The 22,784-nt window shown below is 41.0% G+C and overlaps 1 protein-coding gene across 4 annotated transcripts in view; it reads right to left on the bottom strand.

Annotated features, from left to right (window-relative positions):
* The window catches only part of nectin1b (nectin cell adhesion molecule 1b), a 141,406-nt gene that overhangs the window by 43,292 nt on the left and 75,330 nt on the right, over positions 1–22,784 (bottom strand). Inside the window, exon 6 of one of the 4 annotated variants that reach the window (XM_046389755.1) lies at positions 18,561–22,713. The exons of the other annotated variants lie outside the window; for them this stretch is intronic. Coding sequence (XP_046245711.1) covers positions 22,208–22,713 — 506 coding nt within the window. The 3' untranslated portion in view covers positions 18,561–22,207. Of the gene's footprint in view, positions 1–18,560; positions 22,714–22,784 lie in introns of those variants that run through there. 4 annotated transcript variants of the gene reach the window in all.

Here is a 22,784-nt window from a genome sequence, read left to right as displayed (position 1 = left end):
CTTGTTTTGATTACACGTATATGAGCTGAATTTCTCATCAGGATGTGATGTGTTGGCCCCGTTGTGACTCCTTAGCACAATAGCTGCCAAACAGGAAACTGCTGCTCAGGACCACTTCAACTAACCATTAAAACCAGCTCCTTTTAGCGACCATTGATTCGTTTTGTTGTGGTCTTTGTGGCAACAACAGTGTACATTTTAAATCACACAATGCAAGATTTTCCAACTGTGTGTCTGGTGGCAACAGGGAATGTTTTCAACAAGTTGTCAGGATGGTTTCCAGCCGTGTTTGGGGTGATAAAACCAAGAATTCCCTTGATGAATAAGTTAGCATAAATAAATATATGCTTCTCTAGACGACAGATGCTCAACCTTCTTCATAAGCTACCTTCGAGCAGTGTTGCCCTCCTGCTGTCAGGTGTTGCTATGGTGGTGTATCCAGAGGTGGGGTTCTGTGAGAGCAGCGAGACTGAACCAGGCAGGAAGTTTGAAGGCTGTAAAATAAGACTAGTGAGCTAAAAGAGGCTGAAACGTTCCACGGAGCTGTAGCACAGAGCTAATTCTCCGTGGGATCACAATGCGAGCGACCCTTAACACATTAGTCATTTCATTCATTGCTAATATAAAAAATATTGGTTCCTCCTCTCCCCATATAATTATAACATTAGTGAAGCTTTAATGTGACTTAGCATGTTAGCCAGAAAAAACAGTGGTTCTATGGCTCCACCCACTGTGGTTTAGCCCAGCCAGTAAGATTGTTTGTGCCTTGTGAGAAATGTATCATCAAAACCACACTTGCCTAGTTGTTCTGTATACAGCACATATTGCTTTACAAATATTGCTTTAGATGTATTCCTACAGTATCTATTGCCCGAGAGACCTCTTGTTTTTGATGATTGCTTCTCTCCCTTCCTCTCCCCTCTCCCCCCCTGCTCCTACATCTGCTTTCATTTTTCTCTGTGTATATGACAAACAGCGAAGAAATTCCAAACTGTGGTCGTCCTAAGCCAGCTACCCCTCCTCCAGCTTTCTCTTGGCAGGATGGCTCGTGTCTCACATTTAATCATGAATGCTTTGCCAGGCAGCTGGGCCTGAGGGAGATTCAGTGGGGGGAACAGTAGAAACCTGATCTGGCGAGGCAGGCAGCGTACAGTTAAACCTCTCCATAAAAACCCAGGAGCACTGCCATAACAACACCATCGTGATAGTTCTACCAGGAATAAAAAACAGGGTTCGACTTGTTCTTGGTCAGTGACATCCTATCAGAACGAAGTGGCAGGAAAACACAGGAAGTTTAGGGAAGAATCAGGAGCACTTTTCATGGTAAATTAATTGAGCAAATGGAAAAGAGAAACGTCATCCTCTCTGCATGCTGTCCCCTCATTTTTTTCCATAAAAGAATATGACTCTTGTCTAGTGAATGTAAATACAAACATTGCCAAGACATGTGTGATCTATTAAGCCGACCAGATTTAAAGCTCCGCCAGTGGCCAGCCCCACATCACAGTGTCCAACATTCTCCTGTATAATTGCATCCTCAAACAGAAAGCTTTAAGGGAACAGATAATTGAGTGGCACATGAACCTAATCATTTCTGCAGAGTCTCTCGAGGGCATCGGGAGTAAAAAAACTCTGTATCTGACAAGTCTCAAAGGAGAACCTTTCCCTTAATCTCACTCTGGACTCACAGAAAAGGGCATTATAATGATGGCCACCAATCTTCCTCTCTTTAGCTCTGTCTCTGACGTCAACCGCAAACTGAAATATTTTGAAGTTTCAATTTTACTCTTCATTGACATCTTGGCAACGGCTGAAGAAACTGAAAAATCTACTTTTAGTAAGTGGACGGGAAGAGCAAGTTGAACTGAGGTGAGGAAAGCAAGCAGCTGATTGGCTGAGACACCTGTCAGTCTGTGAACATGTCCCAAAGCATATTTCTATTCAAGCTTTAGTATCTGTGTCTAATTTACAAGGGGAATACACTGCTCACACTAACTAACTTCTTGTGTCAAAAATGGATGTGCCCTGAATTTTGAGAAAAAGGTCACATTTTTGTGGAACAGAAATGAGTTCTTTCACATGACTCTTTGGTTTGAGCTCAGGTTTCAGTTCAGTATTCTTTCTTGGCTGGGACCATTAACTTCCCAGAGTCTTGACTTGTTGCCAGTTGGTCACTGAATGGATTAAATGAACGAGATATGAGTGTGTTGATTAGCGAGGTGCTCTTTGCCATGTTTCTAGCTCCTGTGCTAAGCTAAACAAACCAGCTGCTGTCTATAGCCTGGACAGATATGAGAGTGGTATTGACCTCCTCCATAATATTTTCCTAATCCCAATCAAGTAGTTTTGTGCCTTAACTTGCCCAAAGTTTCGCGTTAACCAAGTCTTTGTAGCAGGAAGGCGTGTGGATGAGACGTGAGAGGCCTGTGACAAAGCAGCCGTATTGGACAAGCAGGGATGAAAGCAGGTTTGTTATATAACGTGATGTAACAGTGATCAGTCTGCAGTTACAACCAACATTCTTTCCTATTTTAAGTATTCAAAGCGAGTTCACCATGTCATCCGAGTCATACAACCATTCAAATCATGACTTGTCCGGTCAAACTGAAAAACCACTGCTGGGTTCCAGTGTTTGCCTGTCATGACTCATTAGAGTAATCAGTAGAAAGCATATCATTACCCACTCCTGCACCACACAGCTGACAAAACCGTTCCACAGGAGACCTCAGAACAGCCACTGGGAGCCATGTTGGCCTGGGCTGGCAGTGGGTGGGAACACGTTACGTTATTTTTTTATTTTTTAACTTTCAGCAACAATTGAAAGCCATGTCGAAGTATGAGAAACACTGAGCCTGAGCCGTATTTTAATGTCAGCCTAACAAGCACCATGGCACCCGAGACACTGGCTGCCGTCATTTTGAGGGCTCTGGATAATTACAGTGCAGTGTGAAAGCCATGAGACAGAGAACTCCAACAGAATTTCAATAGAGAGAAAACCTGAGAACGAGATAAGCATGTGGTTGATCAAACAAACGTCTGAAAGGAAAAAAAATGCAGAGCGAAGAATCAATAACTTCATGTAAGAATATGATTAATTCACAGAGCATGAGCAGTGTTTACAATGTATTCTGTAAAGTGCTACTTTGAGTGTTTGTGATTTGCATTAAAAAGGCCCCATAATACAGAGACATTTCTTTTAAAGGCACATTGCAAATAAGGATATTGTGAAGCTAATATTAGTGCTACTAGTAGTTTTCGTTGAGTATGAACAAACAATGATACTATTGTACCTGCAGAACACAGTACCACAGGATTGCATGGAAAGTTACAACAAAAACAGATTTTCTAAAGCAATTGATTTATGCATTATGTGGAAGAAAGTATTCAGACACAACTCTATTATTGATTTCAGGTGTGGTGCGGGGCTGTTCTTCAAGGGTCGGGCTCGGCCCCTGACTTCCAGTGAAGGGAAATCTTAATGCTTCAGCACACCAAGACATTTTGGACAATGCTATGCTTCCAACTTTGTGGCAACAGTTTGTTGAAGGCCCTTTACTATTCCAGCATGACTGTGTCCCAGTGCACAAAGCAAAGCTCCATAAAAACATGGTTGGATGAGTTTGGTGTGGAAGAACTTGACTGGTTCCTGACCTCAGCAGCATCCAACACCTTTGGGATGAGCTGGATCATCAGTGCCTCACATCACAAATGCCCTACTGCATGAATGGGCAAACATTCCCACAGAAACAAAGAGTGGAAGCTCTGATAGGTGCAAAGGGGGCACCAACTGTACCCTTCACTCTGTCCCAATACTTTTGTCTCTATAGTGTGTGTATATATAATTAAAAAATAGTAGCTGTAGGCATTTGTGTGTTTATACGTTTTACTTTATATGAGCTTTTGAACAGAGAATATCTGCTCTGCTGGGTTCTGAAATGGTGTTGCAAGTGCTGAGAAACAAATTCTGACATCAGTGTGGCATTCAGAGAAATGTTTGTGGGATCACTAACCTTGAGGCTTCTCAGAATAATCTCTTTTTTTTTTCTTGACTCAAAACAAACATGCATTGTTCCCAAACTCATCTGCAGAGCCGGTGCACGCAGTCTTCACACAGAATTTCATCCAGATCCTGTTTCTGGTTCTCCTCCGTCCACAGCTCTCCAAACAGAGCCTGTGCTTTGTTTATGCTTCGCTGTGGCAGTTCCAGCCTGAGGAACACTGACTGACAATGCCAGCAATTTAAGACTTACAAACTGCTACTTGAAACACGAGTAAATGTGTTGGGGATAGCTCACCACAGACCCTCTCATCGATCAGCTGGAGCGTCAGGAGAACTGCATAAATCCAGACTAAGTCCTTGCCAAAACCTCCTCAACATTTGGTTCCTGCATGGAAAAATTTTGCTCATTTTTTTAGCACTCTGTCATGAAGCAAACAGAAACCTCAATGTCACGCTGATGAAACAACTGCAATCAAAAGATTATTACTGTGTTTTAATGAAAAAAGCCAATTATAAAAAGAGGTGAAGTTGATTTTTTTACTTTATTTATTTATTTTTTTTATTGCAGTGCTTCATCAAAATCTCGGCTTTATTTTCAGTTACTGGAAAATGCCAAATAATCTGAGCTGCTCCTTTTGTTTTGTGGGAATCATTGTACCAGAACATGGTCCATGGAGAATAATCATGAGAGAGAATATCGATATAATACAAATTCTGTCAAAGCCGAGCCACCGTCCAATGGGGTCACCTCATCCTGGCATATAAACTGGCAGTGAAATCATTATGAGGCACTGCCCCTTGCCTTTCACTGTGGCCCCTTTCACGTCAGATTATAATGTACCCTGCAAACTTTCAATACCTTTGTAGCATCTGCTTTTCGCAGCAAGTCATGAATTCAATAGAGAAAGGCCCCTCTCTAACACAATAGATCACCTGATTGATGGCCATTCCTGAAAGAACTGCCAGAACAAAACAAGACCCTCTACTCCAATTCCCTTAGAGGCGATGAGTTTTGTCGGGTGTCAAAATGAACAAAAAAGAAAGGAGAAGCTGATTCATTCTGGCCTGAAAATAGATGACAGGAGAGGACTGCCACAACGCGAGCGGCAACACAGCCCCGCAAAAATAAAAGCACCACCTGATGGATGAGCAGGCACTTAATTATGAGGTGCGCAAAATCATATCAAGCTCCTCTACAAGCTCCTCTACAATGAAGCTCAGAGACATTCTGAGAGCTGTCGTCACTTAAATTGGCCCATCCGCTCTGGTATGAGACCTTCTCAGGCAGATAAATAATAGCATATGATTACAGAGGGTGAAGACAATAACATGAACAAATGCAAAAAAATTACACAAACTAATACAATAGAGCTGTAAACAATACTACTGAGAGTATATGAAGCTCATCAGGGTCATTTCTGTTGCGACTGGTCCTACTGTATTAGGATACTTTATCTCACCTTAATGGCATGTATTATTTATTCATTTTCTTCAAAATCAAGTTTGTTTTAATCAACCGTCTTGTGAAATCACTATGTTTTCTTCCTGTGTGTTTCACTTCATGTTGCATGTGTGTGTTCAGTCAGTGATGGGTTAAATGCAAAGAAGAATTTCGGTGTACGTAAAAATATACTGAGAAATGAAGTTTGAAGTTTTGGCATCAGCAGCTGACAAATTTAATCAGAAATTATTTCTTTTTGCCTGAAAAACAAAGGCAAAAAAAGTGTTGTTTCACAGCATTCTAACGCTTTGTGACAGGGTTTTAATATTAAACACATCTGCCAGTTGGAAACCCCCCCCTCCACTGCTTTTTCCAGTGTCCCACGTTCTGTTCACATCCAGCGGTCACATTAACAGCTGGGACAACCACTTCTGAAACTCCTGTCACTCTCCTGACAGGATGCCAAGGCAAGAACTGAATTCACAAGCACAAAATTGGAATCGTATATTAAAGAAATGGAATAGTCTACCAAATCAGATAGGACATTTGCCACTGAAATCATATCTAGATGTGCGAATGTTCTTCCTTTCTCTCTTTCTTTAACCGTTTGTTCATCTCTCATGTGGAGCTTCTTTGTGTGAGCCCTGCAGGTATTTTCAGCCTGCCCTGCAGCTCTGTTCACGAGCTGTCAATGTAGTTTGCATAGTCATTATTTTCTAAGCCAAATAAAGCAGAATGATTTTTATTTTAATTAAAGCATGTCGTCCAACCTTAAGCAAATGCATTTCACAAGCTTTTGTTGGAAACAAGTATTCAAGACCAAATTAGCTGCTCGAAATTCATTTAGAGAGGTCTGGCAAGGGGTCAAATGTTACAGCTGACAAAGAGTAACAAATAAACTGGTCTTGCTTTTGCCAGTTGAGCTGTTGGTGCTCAAAGGCAAGACGCTCCACAGGGAAGCCACTTGGTTGAATTGTTTAACCTCTGAACCAGTTAAAAGCTTGTTTTTGGTAAACAAGGCTAAGTATGCAGGTATAAGAACCTGTTTGACTTCTGTCAGTCATGATTTATAAGTGATGATGACGATGTGTCAGTCCAGCAGGAATTTCACGGTAAGACTAGCAGGCCTGTTTGTGATTATCTGGACATCGTCTTAAAGAATGCAATGCACGCAGTCAAAATTTATTGGTGGAAAATCAATACCAGTTCCTGTGTTTCTCTGCTCTACAACTTACAGAACAGGATCATTTAATCAGACTTAGCAATATAACCAACACTAAAAAGCTGATCTTGCCTCATGTATTGCATTGCAACATCACTCCCAGATGCTGAGGCTGAACTCCATTTGTTCATGTCTCACAGCTCATGTTTACTGCTGCACTGGAGGCTATAGTGTTTATGCAACAGTATCTGTGAATAGTGTGTACAGCTGATGCAGCACTGTATATTGTAGCACGTGTTCGGGGATGAATAAAGTTTATGGAACTCAACTGTTTTCTTTGCATTGATGGGGATTTCAGTGTCAACCACATCACACTGTTTATCTATGCCTGTGGAATCTTGAGCATATCTGACATATCTGACAGCAATGAAGTAAATACACAGTAAATTTGCTTTCTTGTTGAGCGTTAGATGAGAGTATTGACACGACTCTCATGTCTGTGTGGTTAAGTGAACTTGCTCTCTAATGTTTAATTTAGGTAGCTAACCTCTCGTCGGTGAGGAAACGTACGATTCCTTTTGCACGGTGATATGGAAAGATAACAGTTCCAGCACTACATGTCAGAAGGAAAAAAAACTGTTGTTGATTTTACACAGAATCAGAAATTAAAATTCTTCTTATATATGAAGATTTATTGAGTTAACAGTAAGCTTTCACTGATGGGGACAATAATTTTAATTTAACTGCAATTTTTCTTCCACAGTTTCTGCTCATGTTTTATCCAAACACTGTGATGGCACACAGATTCCAATAGCACACCATCCATTATGCGTAATAGCACTTAGTCTATCCAGATAAAACACTGTGCTCATAAAGATGTCCTCTGACGACAGCTCTCTGTGGGTGGTGGTCAATATTCAACATTAATTCTGACATAAAAATTAGTCCAGATGAATTGTAATTCAAGATACTTCTCATTTGCTGCAGTCAGCTGATAGATGTGTCTTGTTAGTGGCGCATTTTAAATTTTTTTAGTTATTTTTTTTTCCAGTGGCATGGGCACGTGTCATACTGCAGTTTGAGGCCCCAGGGTCACTCAGAGCATCCTTTAGCCCTGCCATTAAACTGGTAGAACCAGCACATGGCAGTGCAAAATATCTTTGTGAATAACTCAAGGCCCCAATACTTAGATATAGACATATGAATATCTTTACACAGGATATGAGCTGAGAACCTTTTTTCTTTTTAAAAATATCAACTTAATTATCAGAGCCGGAGGAAGCAAGACTACAAAAAGGACACAGTTGTCAACAGTGTCCAGATCCTCTGGACGTTTGTTCAGCTTTGTTGTGCTGCTAATTTGGGTTTAAAGTGGAGTTTTGAATTCTTTTGTATTATTCTTTTCAGGAGCCACACTGTTCCAGGTTAACCATGAAGCATGCATTTGCTGCTGCTGAACACCTTCTATTCAAACAGGATGTTTTACCCCACAAGGCTATTCATTAGAAGAAGGGAAGCCTGCTAAAACAACACAAGTGTATCACGTTTCCCTCTGACCAAATGCTCCATGGCAGGAAGTCCCTCCGTCAGTACCTGTGCAAGTAAAGAGTGTCATTCTTTACTTTCTGTCCAGCTCTGAGAGGTAGTCATCAGGGCCCCAAGACGGATGTGAAAAGAAAAAAATATGTCCAAACATTATTCCAGTGACAAATTATTGTATGTACTGCTGTAGTCGCACAAGATGGTGAATATTTTCTATGTCGTCTCACAAAAGTAACAATCAGAAGTGTTTAAGATCAATTTCGCAGAAAGTGATAAACTATCAGAATGAGTCTGCTGTATGCTGACAAATTCGTGATCCAAAACTTTTCATGTCATAGCAAAGCACAGCAGCAGTAAAAGTGATTTAATTGCTGAGTGCACAGAGAGTGGCTTAATTCAAAGCAAACACCCCAGTATTCACATTCCACATGCACATGATCTCCAAGTGGGGGAAAAAAAAGAAGAAGTAATCAAATGCCTCCAAAGGCCATGTTCTCTGCCAACTTCTCAGCAAAATAAGATGACAAAGCTCTTTAGAAAAAGGCCAGGGTGATTATCAGCTCGTATGCCTTCATCATCTTCAGGGAGAGACAGATATAAATAAACATGTCATCAGTTCATAGTGAGCGGTAAATTATGCTAATACATTTCAGCCTTTGATTAGCAAATGAAATCGGAAATATATCTTAAAATCTCATGGCACACCAACCAGAAAACATAAATTTACTTAAGTACAGCATGTGCCTGATAATTATTCATGCTTTCTGAAATTATTTCTTCCTTAAGCCAAGCTGGTTTCTGAGACAGCAAGAGAAACTCCTGAAACACATGATGATGAAGTTCAGCAAAAGCTGCTGGCGAGGTTACAAAAAAGTCAATAGCCACATGCACAGGGTTAGCTCCTTCTGAGACAGGACTGTATATTTCTCTGTGATGTAAACATTATTATTTTCCCTTGCTATCCTGCAGTGGTAATTTTATTATCTCACAGATTCTGCTCATAAATCCAATATTCCCAAAGACTGTACTGGTCTTCCTGTTCCATTACAGGGGATGCTGTGTGACCAAATCACTGAACAATACACTTGTTTACTGTGACCTGCCGTCTATAGACACAGTCATGATGTAAGCTAACCCGACACAGACCCCACACACCCCATATAAACCATACCAGGAAAGAGTCTTGCTTTGAGGCTGAAATCCACTGCCTCACTTGTTGGTTAGCTTGCAGCTAAATTGTATTTTATATGCAGTTTGACCTTAGGACAAGTTCTGTCCCAGTTGTCTTGGCCTTTTTTGTGTACAAAGTTGTGTCTCTCTCTCTCTCTCACACACACAAAGTGGTATAGATCAATTTGGATAAATAGTGTCAAAATAGGTGAGCAATGACATGTCAATTACTATCATCATTATTACTCTTATTATTATTATTGTTGTTGTTGTTGTTCTTTTTACGTTTCCAACATCTAAAAGAGATGCAGGCCTACTTTCTCAGATGAAGAATTAAAAACCACTGACACATTCACAGAACAAAGCAATATTGGCTGTGCTGATGTGGGCTCAGTGACTGACCTCAGGTTTGGGTATTGAAACCTGCTGCTGGAGAAAGTCAATCCTCCCGAGGCAACTAATTGGTTGTGACTTGTCATGGCAACCGGCCATGAGACTTCAGGGAAATTAGTCCCGACTGCCTGTGTTCTGAGGATCACTTAGTTTGTTTGCATTTTTGCATGAATCAGCTTTTCAAAGATGGAGTTGCAAATAGCAGTGTAATCTAATCAATGACTGGCTCTGCATATGCATTTGTAGCCAATCAGGAGATTTATTTTGTTAGCAGCAATTCTGAACCTTCAAAGACCAGAGTTTGGAGGTCAAAGTGCACAAGTCCAAAGCTACAGACTTCCTTAGACATAAAGAAGTGCAAGATGTAGAACTTTGGACATAATTAAATATTCTCTGAAGACTCCCGTTGCCCAAAGATAATTGAGTGGTTAAGTTGGCTGCCGCAGCAGCTACCTTTGTGTGTCTCTCTTCTGGCATATAATCAGATCCTACTGCCTCTTTTTCCTCCACTGGCTGTCTCATTTCCAACTGTGGAAATAAAAATGAAAAAAAAAAAAAATCCTTTTCTTTTAGCAAATAATCATCTTTAAATTTTAATTGGAACATTTCACATTTTTGGTGGTTTAACCTGCAGTTCACTGGTATTCGTTAGTTTAGACTCTTTCTTTTTGATTAACCTATGTGTGTTATTGGTCAGTATTTGTTCAATGTAATTTGGAGTCAGTTCTGTGACATCTCAATATCTGGGACAGGACACTTTCCGTGGATCGGACTGACTGTTCAAACATAAAGATGTACATGACTCTCTTGCTTTAACTGTCTTGAGCTGATGCTGTAACCATCGGACAGTGCAGCCTCGGCACGGTGGCTCTGCTGATGAGGATTGTTTCTGACAAAGGGTCGTTGGCTCTGCATGACGACAGACATGCCTGTATGTGCTGATGGGCTGCCTCCTCTGGCACAGTTAGTCTAAATGTAGACTGGCACTGACACTAATGTACACTGATAAAGCTGTGAGAGTCAATAGTCAGGGAAGAGAGTGTGGGGGTGGGAGACACTGGATTCTTAATTTACCCCATTTGTCCCATTTGTCAGGCGCTGGAACTCGGTGGTAACTGGGTTGATGAATCATTCTGAATGTGGACTGGAGAGCTCTCACTGCAGTCAGCAGATTCAGTCATTCTTAACAGGTGAAGGTTTATTTCATGGCATGCTTAACATCTGGAGGCCAGGGAAATTTTAATTTCAACTGACATAATGATGCTGAGTGAGATTTGACTCACTCTGTATTGCATAGTCTCCCCCAGCTAGAGCAGCAGATTCATGCATGTTGATCATCAAGGACAGTGGCTGAGTAGTGGGTTTAGCCTGAGGGCAGTATTCATAGATACAAGTCAACACAAGCTGTGCAGAGACCTAATTGGTGGTTCTGTTGGAGAAAGAAAAAAAATAGTAGACTGTACAGGTGGAATTACTACCTGCTGAACATTTTTTGCCTCTTGGCGGGGTCAGCTATGAGGTCATCAGTCCGAGACCACCACTCTTTGATGTTTCACTCCTTTAACCCCAGCAAATCTCCTGGTGGTGGAGCACTGGTTCGCCCTAACCACCCACAGCTACCCTTCTTGTTTGATGGACCCTAACTCCTATCCTTCCTCTTCAACTGTGGCCCTTTGCTGCTTCCTATGGGAGGCCTTCGATTGCTCTGGCCCAGTCACTCCTATGTCTTGAAGTAGCTGTGCTGATGTGCTGATGTGCTGATGCAGTGATGATGCCCCCACAGTCAATTTTCATGAGAAGACATTGATGATGATGACGATGGTCTAACCTGCACTCCCTCCTCCCAAGGGAAGGTGAGCTTGACGAGCATATTGGTCTTGGCAGTCTTGTACGCATCCAGTCGATGTGGTGGTAATCTCTGAAGGGAATCGAGATTGACCCTCATGTTCCAATCCTTGCCTGCAGCAAGAGGTCTTGATAAGCCTTGAAAACTGGTGCTCTCTCCAGGCCTGATGAACTGGATGAGGTGTTTATCAGCTGTGGGGTGGTTGTAGTCCCTGTGGATTTTCAGTGTCCACCAGGTTCTTCAGAAATTGGTCAAATCACCACATGGGTCAGCCCACAATGACATGATATGTTGGAGGACTGCGCTGGTCGTGTCACAGAGGGGGCAGCCCATTTTATAAGATACTTCAATGAAAAACAGTTACTCCATAATATCATATTTTCAGTTTGCGTCATGTTGGAAACAATTAGCTGTGAACATATGTGAAAGTCTGTTTATCACTAATGAAATAAATCTAAATGTAATAAATTGATATATTTATTACATTACACATATTTATTATATAATAAATTTGGTTATGTTTATTAACATCTGGACATCTAAGTTCTGAATTTTCACCAAAAATCATGATTAAAGCTGGGCCCAGGATGTATATTGGGCCTATATGCATTTAAATCATGTGTGCTAAATTTAGAGGGTTAAATTGTGTCCTTGAAAGCTCTATTTCCATTCCTGCAGCCATGCCCAGTCTCTGTGTAATTGAGGATTTCAGGGAGACTGTCAGTCACAATCTCTTTTATCATCATGCTCCTTCGAGAATTAATATTCAAAGATATTTTGCTTTTAGTCCATGAAAAGGCAGGACTTGTGTATGATGCACTAAATCAAAGAAAATGCCAACACGCTGATCTTTGCAACTTGGCCTTCGACAAACAATTTCTGGCAGCCTTTTATCATAATTTTGCCTGGCATATACCACAGACTCCTTCACAAATTTACTCACTGACATCGAAATGGGTGGTCATACTGTAATTCAAGAGTTACTGTCTCTCTGAGGTCACCCAGGCTCAGTGCAGAAAAAGCATCGGTCAACAAAGGGATGAAGAGTATGCACAAGAACTCCCTCTCTGCCCCTCTTAAACCCACACAGACACACACACACACAACTTCTTTGACGCTGGGTAAATGGTCACAGGGACAGAGTATTCCCAGCAGGACTTTGTAGATGAGGGTTGTCAGCACTTTTCTCACCAGAGGGTTTAGGCCTTTCGTTCTGCTCTGGGATGGCTGAGTTTAATTGGAGAACGCTAATGCGCAGCTGGATAGCAGAGCCGCTCATGCCATGACTGGCTCTGAAAATGGGAGGGCATGAAAGCAGGGCTGGTGTGTGTGCGTGTGTGTGTGTGTGTGTCTGCAGCAGCTACGGCAGGCATCCCTCAAGATGCCACCAAATTTATTCATGGGATCCGAGCAGTTTGTTTATGAGCTGTCTCATTTACAAAATAATAGGCAATAATAATTTCAGCAGATTGATCCTGGGTTAATCCAAATAATTGCCAATTCATTATAATTTCACATTTTCTGGAAATAGAATTGACTTGTTCTGTCTATCAGCGGGGCGTAAACTGCATGCCCAATCGATCAGGTTATGTGCAAAACATGTTTTATCAGACAAAAGCAAAACTGTGCAAGCAGTGTCAGAAAATATTCTGCACAATGAAAAACAAATTGGAAAACAGGTAACTACCTAACTAATCTCTATTAACAGATACTTGCATACAAATGTAGTAGGCTCAGAAGCATTCAGGTCTCCGTTTGTAGTCCGAGTACTATTGACCAATCACATTTGAGTGTGATTGGTCAGAGGTGGAACAGCAATCTCAAAACCCACAGGTTATCCTACGACAGCTATTTAGCCTTTCATGAGCTGCATTCATATAAAGATAAATTTAAAGCTGTCTCTCATCTCCAACTTCATTCACGTGTCTCAAGCCAGCCTACTGTCACTCCCAGACCAGGTCAAGTAAGTTTTGGCGCAGGTAGTTGTAGCACAACAGGTACCTGCTGGCCAACCGGCAGGTGTTGCCCCCAGAGTCTAAACTGTTGTAAGACAATAGCTGATGATCTGATTTTACTACTTCATGGATTATTGTGACACACTCAGACGCCTCTGAAGAATTAAAATGGTATAAATAACAGCGTGACAGGATAAGTCGACATACAGCGTAAAAGCTTCATCTGGGAACAAATTATTTTTGGGTTTGTTGCTTTTTCATAAAAACAATCTTCTTTAAAAACAAACTTCTTTCAGTTTGTAGATGATCAGTGGAGTCTGGTGAGTTTTAGATTTGGGCTTTGTGATTGATTTTAGTATTTTCTGGACCACACATGAAAGAAATTAGGATGCACTTAGTTGTGACAGATTCACCTTAAAGAAAAGCAGTTCTTTCATGTTTATGTTACTTGATACTCAACAAACACTGCTTTTATTCAAAAATTGCAAATATATGTTTGTCTTGGATATTGTTTTGCTCTCATTTATATAGCATGTTCTAAATCAGGCATGTCAAACTGGTCCACAGGAGGGCCGGTGTGGCTGCAGGTTTTCTTTCCAACCAAGTAGCAGCACACCAGACTTGACTCATTTAATCAACTGATCTCTGTCTTCAGACAGTTGATTGGTCAAACGGTGTGCTCTTGGTTGGTTGGCACAAAAACCTGCAGCCACACCGGCCCTCCTGTGGACCGGTTTGACACATGTGTTCTAAATGATTTGCAATGAAAAATCAGCTAGTATTTCAGGGTATTTTTTTATTGGAAACTCCAGCAAGAAAAAAAATAGTCAGACTCGATTTTATAATTTGCTTCTATAGCACTGCATTCACACAGAACGCAAAATGTATTTGTTTATACCAAAAGCAGTAATGAGCTGTGCATGGTTTTGGAATCAGTCTCAGATTTGTACCAGGCTGGTTACTATTATGATATTGTTGTTGGTAACCGGCTACAGCTCCAAAAAGGGAAAAGTTATGCCCAATGGATTATCATTGAAACGCTGAAAATCTTTCTTCCAACAGCCTCTGATTATGTGTCTGCGCCAAGTCTGGAGTGATTTAAAAGCCGATTGCACTCTTTATGTTCCCAGTGATGGTGCATCACAGCACAGACCACAGTGGGTAAACACACCTGGGACCTGGCACCTGGGTTGAGTCCGAGCAGCTGGGAGAAGGAGGGGAAGGCGGGCAGCAGAAATATGTCCTCGTTGCTGACCAAGGATGGTGGGTCAGTCTGGACAGCATGAACTTCCATATGAATCTCCTGTGAAAAGACTCTGTAAGCAGCTAAAGAGTTTATCATCATGGGGCATGTGGTGGCCTTCACAAGGTCGACAGAGAGTTGGCAATGGCAGCGGCACACACAAGGAAGGGAGAAAACTGGAGAAGAAAAGTGTGTTATAAATGTGACATGTCTTGTGTGTATCATTGCATTATTTTTTCTGTGCAGTCTATGGAGTCTGTGTGTCAGGAGAACACAGCTGTATTCATAAATTGTAGTTATTTTATGTAAAGCACATACACAGCAAGTGAAAAAGGCCAGATGGATGGCAAACATCTAATCAGCTCTAAACATAGCAAAAACACCCAGCCAGGTGTCAGTGTAAGTGTTTTAGAAACAACAATTCTGATCTATTTACAAAAGGTGTTTGTTTCAGCATGACTGTTCAGTCAGCTGCTGCATTGTGCAGCAAAAAGCAGCTCACTGTTCACAGCAGTTAGAGGGAGATGAAATGAACAGTGTGATCTCAGTCTGAGATGTGAATGTGCCTTTTCCTTAGTTCATTTCACTGGTTTGGTCACGGCATTGGAATATTTGTCCAAATTATGTGCCCTGCTTTTTGGATGAAGCTCAGAGTGAAACATGTCAACTTTAGTCATGCGGTTCCGCCTGACAGAAAATCTGACGAGATACAGAAAACATACTGAGAGTCAAAATAACAAGAGATAGAGATGAAGTCACTTCAGGACATCTTCGATCAGATGACTGCAGTGACAGTGAAAATATGGGCAGCAAAAGTAAGCATCCCCTTTCCTAATTATTATCATGGAGCTCCAGTTCGATAGAGCAACATCAAGACTCAGGACAAAGCAGCAGCTTGGACAATTGACTGACATTAAAATGTATAACTGAGAGGACGATAATGTGTGTCACATAGCCAATTAAATGGAGAAACTGTTCATGTGCAAGACTCTGACAGGCCACAAACACTGAAGTGGCTGAAAACCTCACAATAAGAAAACTTTTTTACACTCCTGTAACTTGTCTCGTATTTTCTTAGTATTTCTTCTTCTTCCACTTTATGTTTAATGTCATCAATATTACTTGAGCATTAATTTTACAGCATAATGAGATATCACATGCTCATGTAATATGTTACTGCGTGACGTGGTGCAGCAGCTCAAGCAACCTTGCACCGTAAATGCAGAAAACACTTCATTTCGATTTCTTGCTGGTATCCATTATGACGGTAAAAGAGGCCACCTCAGATGAAGCCGTTTGGTGTAATTCGGGTCGCAGGTAGATTAAAGTGCAGGTAACCATGACAACAACACTCCTGCTTTGTGAAATGTTACCAGCTGGTTCCCACTGGTGAGAAACAACATGAACAAGCCACACTTCTGACTACAACCAAGTTTCTAACAATGGAGGATGATTTGAGCACATGCACACTGCGGCCATTGACCGCGGGCGATAATACACTCTGAGTGGTTGTTATAAAGAAAATGACAGACTTCATGCCTGCTCGGTATTTACTCACTAGTGGTGCGGCTTTAGGGTGGCATTTCAGCCAGTGGATCGCGTCGCCACAGAGGTGTCAGTCTGATGGCCATGAAATTTGGTTCAGATATTCATGTTCCTCTCTGGATGAATGGTTGTCTTTTCATCCGATGCCATCACAAGGTGAACACTTTGCTTTGTTCAGTTGCTTATGTGCAAATACGTGCAAAACCATTCCTGTCATTTGGCGCATGTTAGCATTTAGCTAAAAGCACCTGCTTTGCCTAAACACAACCTCACAGAGCTGCTAGCTGCAGATTCTTAGTCTTGTTCTTTCAAAGGATTGACAGTAAATTAACTTCTGAGATCACTTTTTAAAGAAGCAATGACAGACCTCTAAAACTCTTTCTGATTTTGTTAATCATCTGAACTGATGATGTAAGGCTGAAGGCTGAGGATTGTAGTGTGTGGGTTGTAGCCTACACCTGAAGTCCCAACTGAAAATTGTTTAACTACAGGAAGAGAATCATCTATGGTTAGCACATTTTCATTCTGGACGACCCCATGTAAAACAAGAACAATAAAAACATATTTCTCTAAACCATAAACAAACGGATGGGGTTTTCTGATAACAGCGACAACACTTACTGAGGGAACATTTCATAATGTAACTTACACGGGAGAGCACAGATCTTAAACTGAAATCCTGGGCATTTGAAGAAATCCGATATTTTCCTTCTTTTACCTCAGGATGTTGATCTGTGTACAAATGTGACCTCACTCATGCATCTGAAGGATGCTCATTAATCAACAGCTCACAAAATTCACAGTAGCAGACTTTCTTTTAATTTACCTCACATATTTAAGAGTCCAGAGTCAAACTGGCTGCTTAAAGAAACTTGTTTTGTGAATGTGATTTACAAGAAGCCAAAAGAAACTCACCGGGTCGCATAGAGAAATATTATTATTATTTATATTATTAATTATATCTATATCTATATCTATCTATATATATATACATCGTTTTCACTTATCTCTACAGTGAATGTAGTTTCTCCTTCTCTGATTTTCCTCTGTGTTCAATGAAATGACATCACACGAGGTGCTTTGACAAAATCCACTTTTGAATTTATGGTCTGCGAGGAATATATTTTAAAACAAAAATCCAGCCATATTTCATCCTGAGAGCACTTTGATAGAGGAAATGTTGTAGAATACTACTTGCAGCTCTGGAAGGAGGGGGAAAAAACTAGATGGCCATGCATGTTAAAAGCCTATGTGCCATCAAAGCCCCTTGGGCTACAAAGGCCTCTTTTAGCAAATGGATGGCAACAGCTGCAAACTCTGGGCTGTTCTTAATGTGCACAGTGCAGATGTCTGCACTTGAGTCCCACAGTCTGAGACAGATCTGTCTGGCTCTATACTGAGCCTCTCTCATCATATCACTGCAGCTTCATTAAGCACTGAACTCAATATCAACATCTGCCTGACGGTTTTTGCTCTCCAATTTAAGGAAAACCCCACTGAAAACTGCAGTACATGGACCCTTGTGATATACTGTTAGTATGCCTTTATCCGTCTTATTATCAGGATACAAGTACACCATGACTTTTTCTGCTTTTTTAATTTACCTTTTGTCAGTGATGGAAGCTGTTTTGGCAACAGAAAATGCTGTGAGGGTGGTGAAACCTTCCACACCATCTGAACCGATATCTCCTAATCATGTTTGATTGTTTTGCTTCAGTTTTTATCATCAGATTCGTCTCATGCTCAGGTGTGAAAATGACAGCAAACAATGGAGGGAACCACGGCTGCATCCAAAGAGAATCATTCTGCATTAGGACTGCAGCCGCCTCTCAGTAGCCTTTTAATTCTCAAAACTGGAACGGCGATGACGACCTGAATTTTGGATGCTGCAATGCAAAACTGTGGCTCTGTCTGTCTGTGGCTGGACGCCCAAACACTGTTTGTGATTTGAAGATTTGAGAGTTAGAAAGAGCAACATCTGGATTTAAATATTCTCCTTACAAGGTCTATAATTGTTAAAACTGAAGAAAGTTTATTTTCAGAAAAAAAAATGTCTTACAGGCTCACAGTAAGCGATAAAGCTGAAAAATAAATCCAGATATGCACCTGCATGAGGCGACCGAATACATTACTGATCAAAGCAATTGGGAGAGAGCTGCAATTACCAAAAATCAATACACAGCGGTAAGAAATGTGTTGCAGTCATGAACAATATTCAATCTGATAACACACATATATCCAATCAGTGAACTGGGACAGAACATTGTTGACTACTGAACTCATTTAATGCTTAAAACAAATACAAGTTACTTCACTGGGTCATCACAATTGAACAAGAGATTTTTTTTTTTTCATATTTGTAACACCCTCAGAAATATACATTCACATGGCTGCATACAGACAATTTTCTCTCTTTTGATTTTCTCTCAGTAACATTAAATCGACAAACTGTATGCATCACCCCTTTGTATGACAGTGAAGCCGCTAGTGGCATGTTAAAAACGTACCGGAGGAGCATTTTTAGGTGGGACTTTGGAAATAAGCTATGCATCGACTTCATCTATCCATCACCGAGTCTCTATGTTTGCAGTCAAAATAGGTAGACTTTACATGAACAGAGTCCCTACGCAGTTGTCCCTAAATAAATCCCGACTATAATCTCAACCCTATGTACAGTATTTACAGTGGAATGTTGAACTTACTGAATACAAAAAGTAGATTAGGATGGAATGAAGTTACAGTCAGTATTACAAAATAGAAACTCAAAACACCCGGACAACATGACGACAATGTTTACATCTAGCAGAATACAGAATGTCAGCTCAGATCTGAAAGGTTTTTTTTTTTTTGTCCAACATGTTCTGAGAAGCAAGTGTGGCAGTGGTCTTTGAATGGATGCAGAGAAAAAAGTGAAATGAAACCTTGAAGTTGTGCTTTAAAAGGGGGCGGAGTTAGTCTATGCTTTGGGCCAAGTTTTTTTTTTTAATTTAAATTAACAAGTTAAATCTCTCTCTCTCTCTTTTTTTAACGGATTAGTTTCAATTGTTGTGCTTAGAAAAGTCACCGGTGCGTGACCAAGTTGCAAAAGTCTGATCTCTTTTGGACTTGCACCGTCCAGTTTTGAAAGGCAAAAAGTGCTGTGTCACCATTTAGCCATCATTAAACTTTAAAAATGGTACTGAATGCAGCTTTTAAGAGATCATGTGATTCAAATATCAGGTTGAGAAAATCGTTAGTTTTGTGCTAGTGCTGGGAACACCACGATACCAACTAAAATTCACTGCAAGTAAAGAACCACCATCCGTCTGACTTGAAGAGGCTTGCAGTCGATGTCATATTTCAATAGTAATTATTATGTTATTCTATGGCATGAGTCACTTAAATGATGGAGCAGCAACTGTTCAGACCTCATCTCTCCTGGCGTTTATAGGCACTGAATACAAGAAGATAAAAACATGCTTTATTTGTCTCTACAATGCTGTGATGCAAACTGCTATAACAACTGAAAAGCTACAGCAAAGCAGCTCATCAGCAGGCGAAGAATAAACTGTAATTTGCTTTCGCACTTTGAAAGTAGCTACAGTCAGTTAATTTACCTGCTCCGAAACTTTCTGTCATCTCGGGTCTCAAACTGAAGTGGATACACAGAGCAAAAATCAGACCTAAGTGTGTAGACAAGAACAAAACTGAAACCCAGCAAAAATGACACTAAACTGAAAGAAGACGACCATTTTGTATTTTTTGTGTTTGTGTTTGAAATACATTATAAATCAGCGCTCATGATTAACATGCTCATCTAAAAACACACAGTAGACAAGCATGAACTGTAACGCATTCACATCTCCAGCTGGCAGAGAGATCCGCTCTCAGAGATGTTATTTTTTTTGTATTTATTTATATAAATATTTATATACGTTTTGCGTATTAACTGCAATATTGTTGCTGGGTACTGTGTGCCCATATACTCAAACCTCTGTCAATACTGACAACACAGACAAAGTGTCGTCTTTTGAGCTGCAAATGAGAACAAACACACTGGAATTAATACAGAAAAAACAGCAACATACGCACTCCAACACAAAAAAACATGCATAAAATAAGGATTAATATAGTATTTATATTGTTCAGAGCCAGTCAGATATGTCATTTAGTCTCTTTGCTTGTGTTTAATCCCATGTTGAGTTTTTAAATATTTTTCTTTTTTGAAGCGATTGCATTTTTCTGATTGGGTAATGGACCTCACTGCTGAGGAGAGAAACGATTCATTTGCTATGCTACAGTAGCATCCACTGGCACTTGTTAACAGTGATTTAAAAAGCCAGATAAATATAATGCCTTCAGACAGGAGCACTGTATCCCTCTTGGCAGATTCAGATGCCAACACCAGGGGAAGGACAACTATTCATTCCTTTAAAGTCCCCCAAACAGCTACTGAAATTTATTTTAGAAAGAAAACAAAAGAGATGAAAAAAAAAAACATCATGAAAGCAGCAGGTGACTTAATAAACTCTGGCATGGCCACCACCATGATTCCCTTTACATGTTAAAATGTTTTCTCTGCATATGTAAATAAAAGCATCAGCTGACATTTTCCTCCTATCCGTGTCCTTTGTGTCCATGGATGGCGAGGGGAGGGGGAGATTAAGCCAAAATCATCAGTACATTGTCACACACTTGTGAGGAGAGACAGAGTCATCACTGGGAAATCACCTCCAACAGGTTTTCCTCTGACATCCATTTGTTAAAATGAGAGTTAGAACAAAACAGAATTATGACAAGTCAACACAAAAATCAGAATTTCATCATAGTGGTAAGATAGAGAGCTCGTGTACACAGGTCAACCCGTTCAAGTCAAGTGACAATTGTGACGTTTCAGAGCATCATTGAAGGTTTCTGTGGACACAGAGACTCAGCAAACCTTTTCTGGATGTGATCGTGATTGCTGTGTATGAAACGATTGCAGCCCTTCTCTCCCATGCTATACTCATTCACTGATTTGATGAGAGAAAAACTGAAAACACTTGCTGTTTATTTGTTACTGCTATGTCCAAATGGCTCAGTAGACTGAGTCCCTCTCTGTGAAGAAACTAACCAAGCATACAAACACAAAGGGGTCAAGGAATACTAAGCATGTCTTTGGAAAACAGTATTAACACATCTGCTTTTAATGCTGTCAATATACAAAAATGAGTCATGTCATGAACGCCAAGCCCCAGTGAGAAACGGGAAAAGTGATAAAGGTTCTGTATGTTTTTTTTTTTCTTTCTCTGAAACATTTGACCACAAAATTACAAACACTTAAAACTCCACCTGTAATTATGCAAGACACTCTCAATTCTCTGGTCACTTAAAAATCATACAAAAAGACATTATAAAAGTAACAAAATGGCAATGGTAATGGAAAAAAAACCCAAAAACAAAACAAAACAAATTGCACATCCAGTGTAGGACTTTCACAAATGTGCTCAGCAAAACCTCCACCTGCAGTCTCTTTTCATACATTTAATACATTTAGAACATGAAAAAATACACAGAAAAGAATATTACACCAGTATTAATCAACCAATCACCTCACCGGCCTCGTAGGTCAGTGACATCGAGGCCTTTAACATATCTTAGTTTGTACTGTTTGCCCATTCACCTGATGGAACTGATACCAATGCTGTCACTTTGAGAAGTTGATGCTGCTAGCACTTTAAATAGACGCTTGTTTTTCTAAATGAGATTAGTTGAATGGGGTCTGATGTGGGGGGAGTCAGGGGGACGGGGTTACTAGGTCGACCAAAAGAGGAATGGGACTGTGAAGGGTGCAGTATGACAAATGGGAGGGCAGGGTCGTGATGGAGGTGAAGGGTGCAGTGGAATGCAGGTGGGGGACAGAGGGTTGTTTGGTTTGGTTGTTGCATGCCACTACACATACCACTCTTTCTTAGAAATGACAGAGCCGTCGGTTTGAGAGATCATATCATCAGCTATCTCAGGTTCAGGGTCATACTGGAAAGCCAGAGTCCGCTCGTCATAATCTCGGCTCTCTCCTTCGTCCACAGTGAAATAGGGCCTCTTCAGGTCCTCTTGCTCGGCGTCAAAATCGCGCTCGCTCGCCTCAAACCCTCCAGGGCCGCCAATCTGGGCGGGTTTCTTCTCGTCGTCTGAATCATCCGGGTACTGCAGGTTCTTTGGGATGGGAGGGTGGGCGGGCAGACCACCGGCCTTACTGTACCCGTTTCCAAACACATGTTTCTTGGTGCTGTAGTCACCTTTGAAGGTGCGCTGGCGGCGGCGCAGGAATATGAAGAGCAGAATGGCAACCACACACAACACGACGGCTCCCCCCACAATGGCCGCGATGACGGTACCTGCATTGTTCTGCTCCTGCGGGATCTCATGGCCCCCAAGTGGCGGGTTGTTAGGGAATTCTGGGTAGGAAAAGACAGATGGAAGGGAGTGTGTCAGTGCTCTGGTGGGAGGAGGTGCAGTTTGTGCAGGT

Source organism: Scatophagus argus, chromosome 5, assembly GCF_020382885.2.
Source record: "Scatophagus argus isolate fScaArg1 chromosome 5, fScaArg1.pri, whole genome shotgun sequence".
NCBI lineage: Eukaryota > Metazoa > Chordata > Actinopteri > Scatophagidae > Scatophagus > Scatophagus argus.
This window is presented reverse-complemented; position numbering and strand designations above follow the sequence as displayed.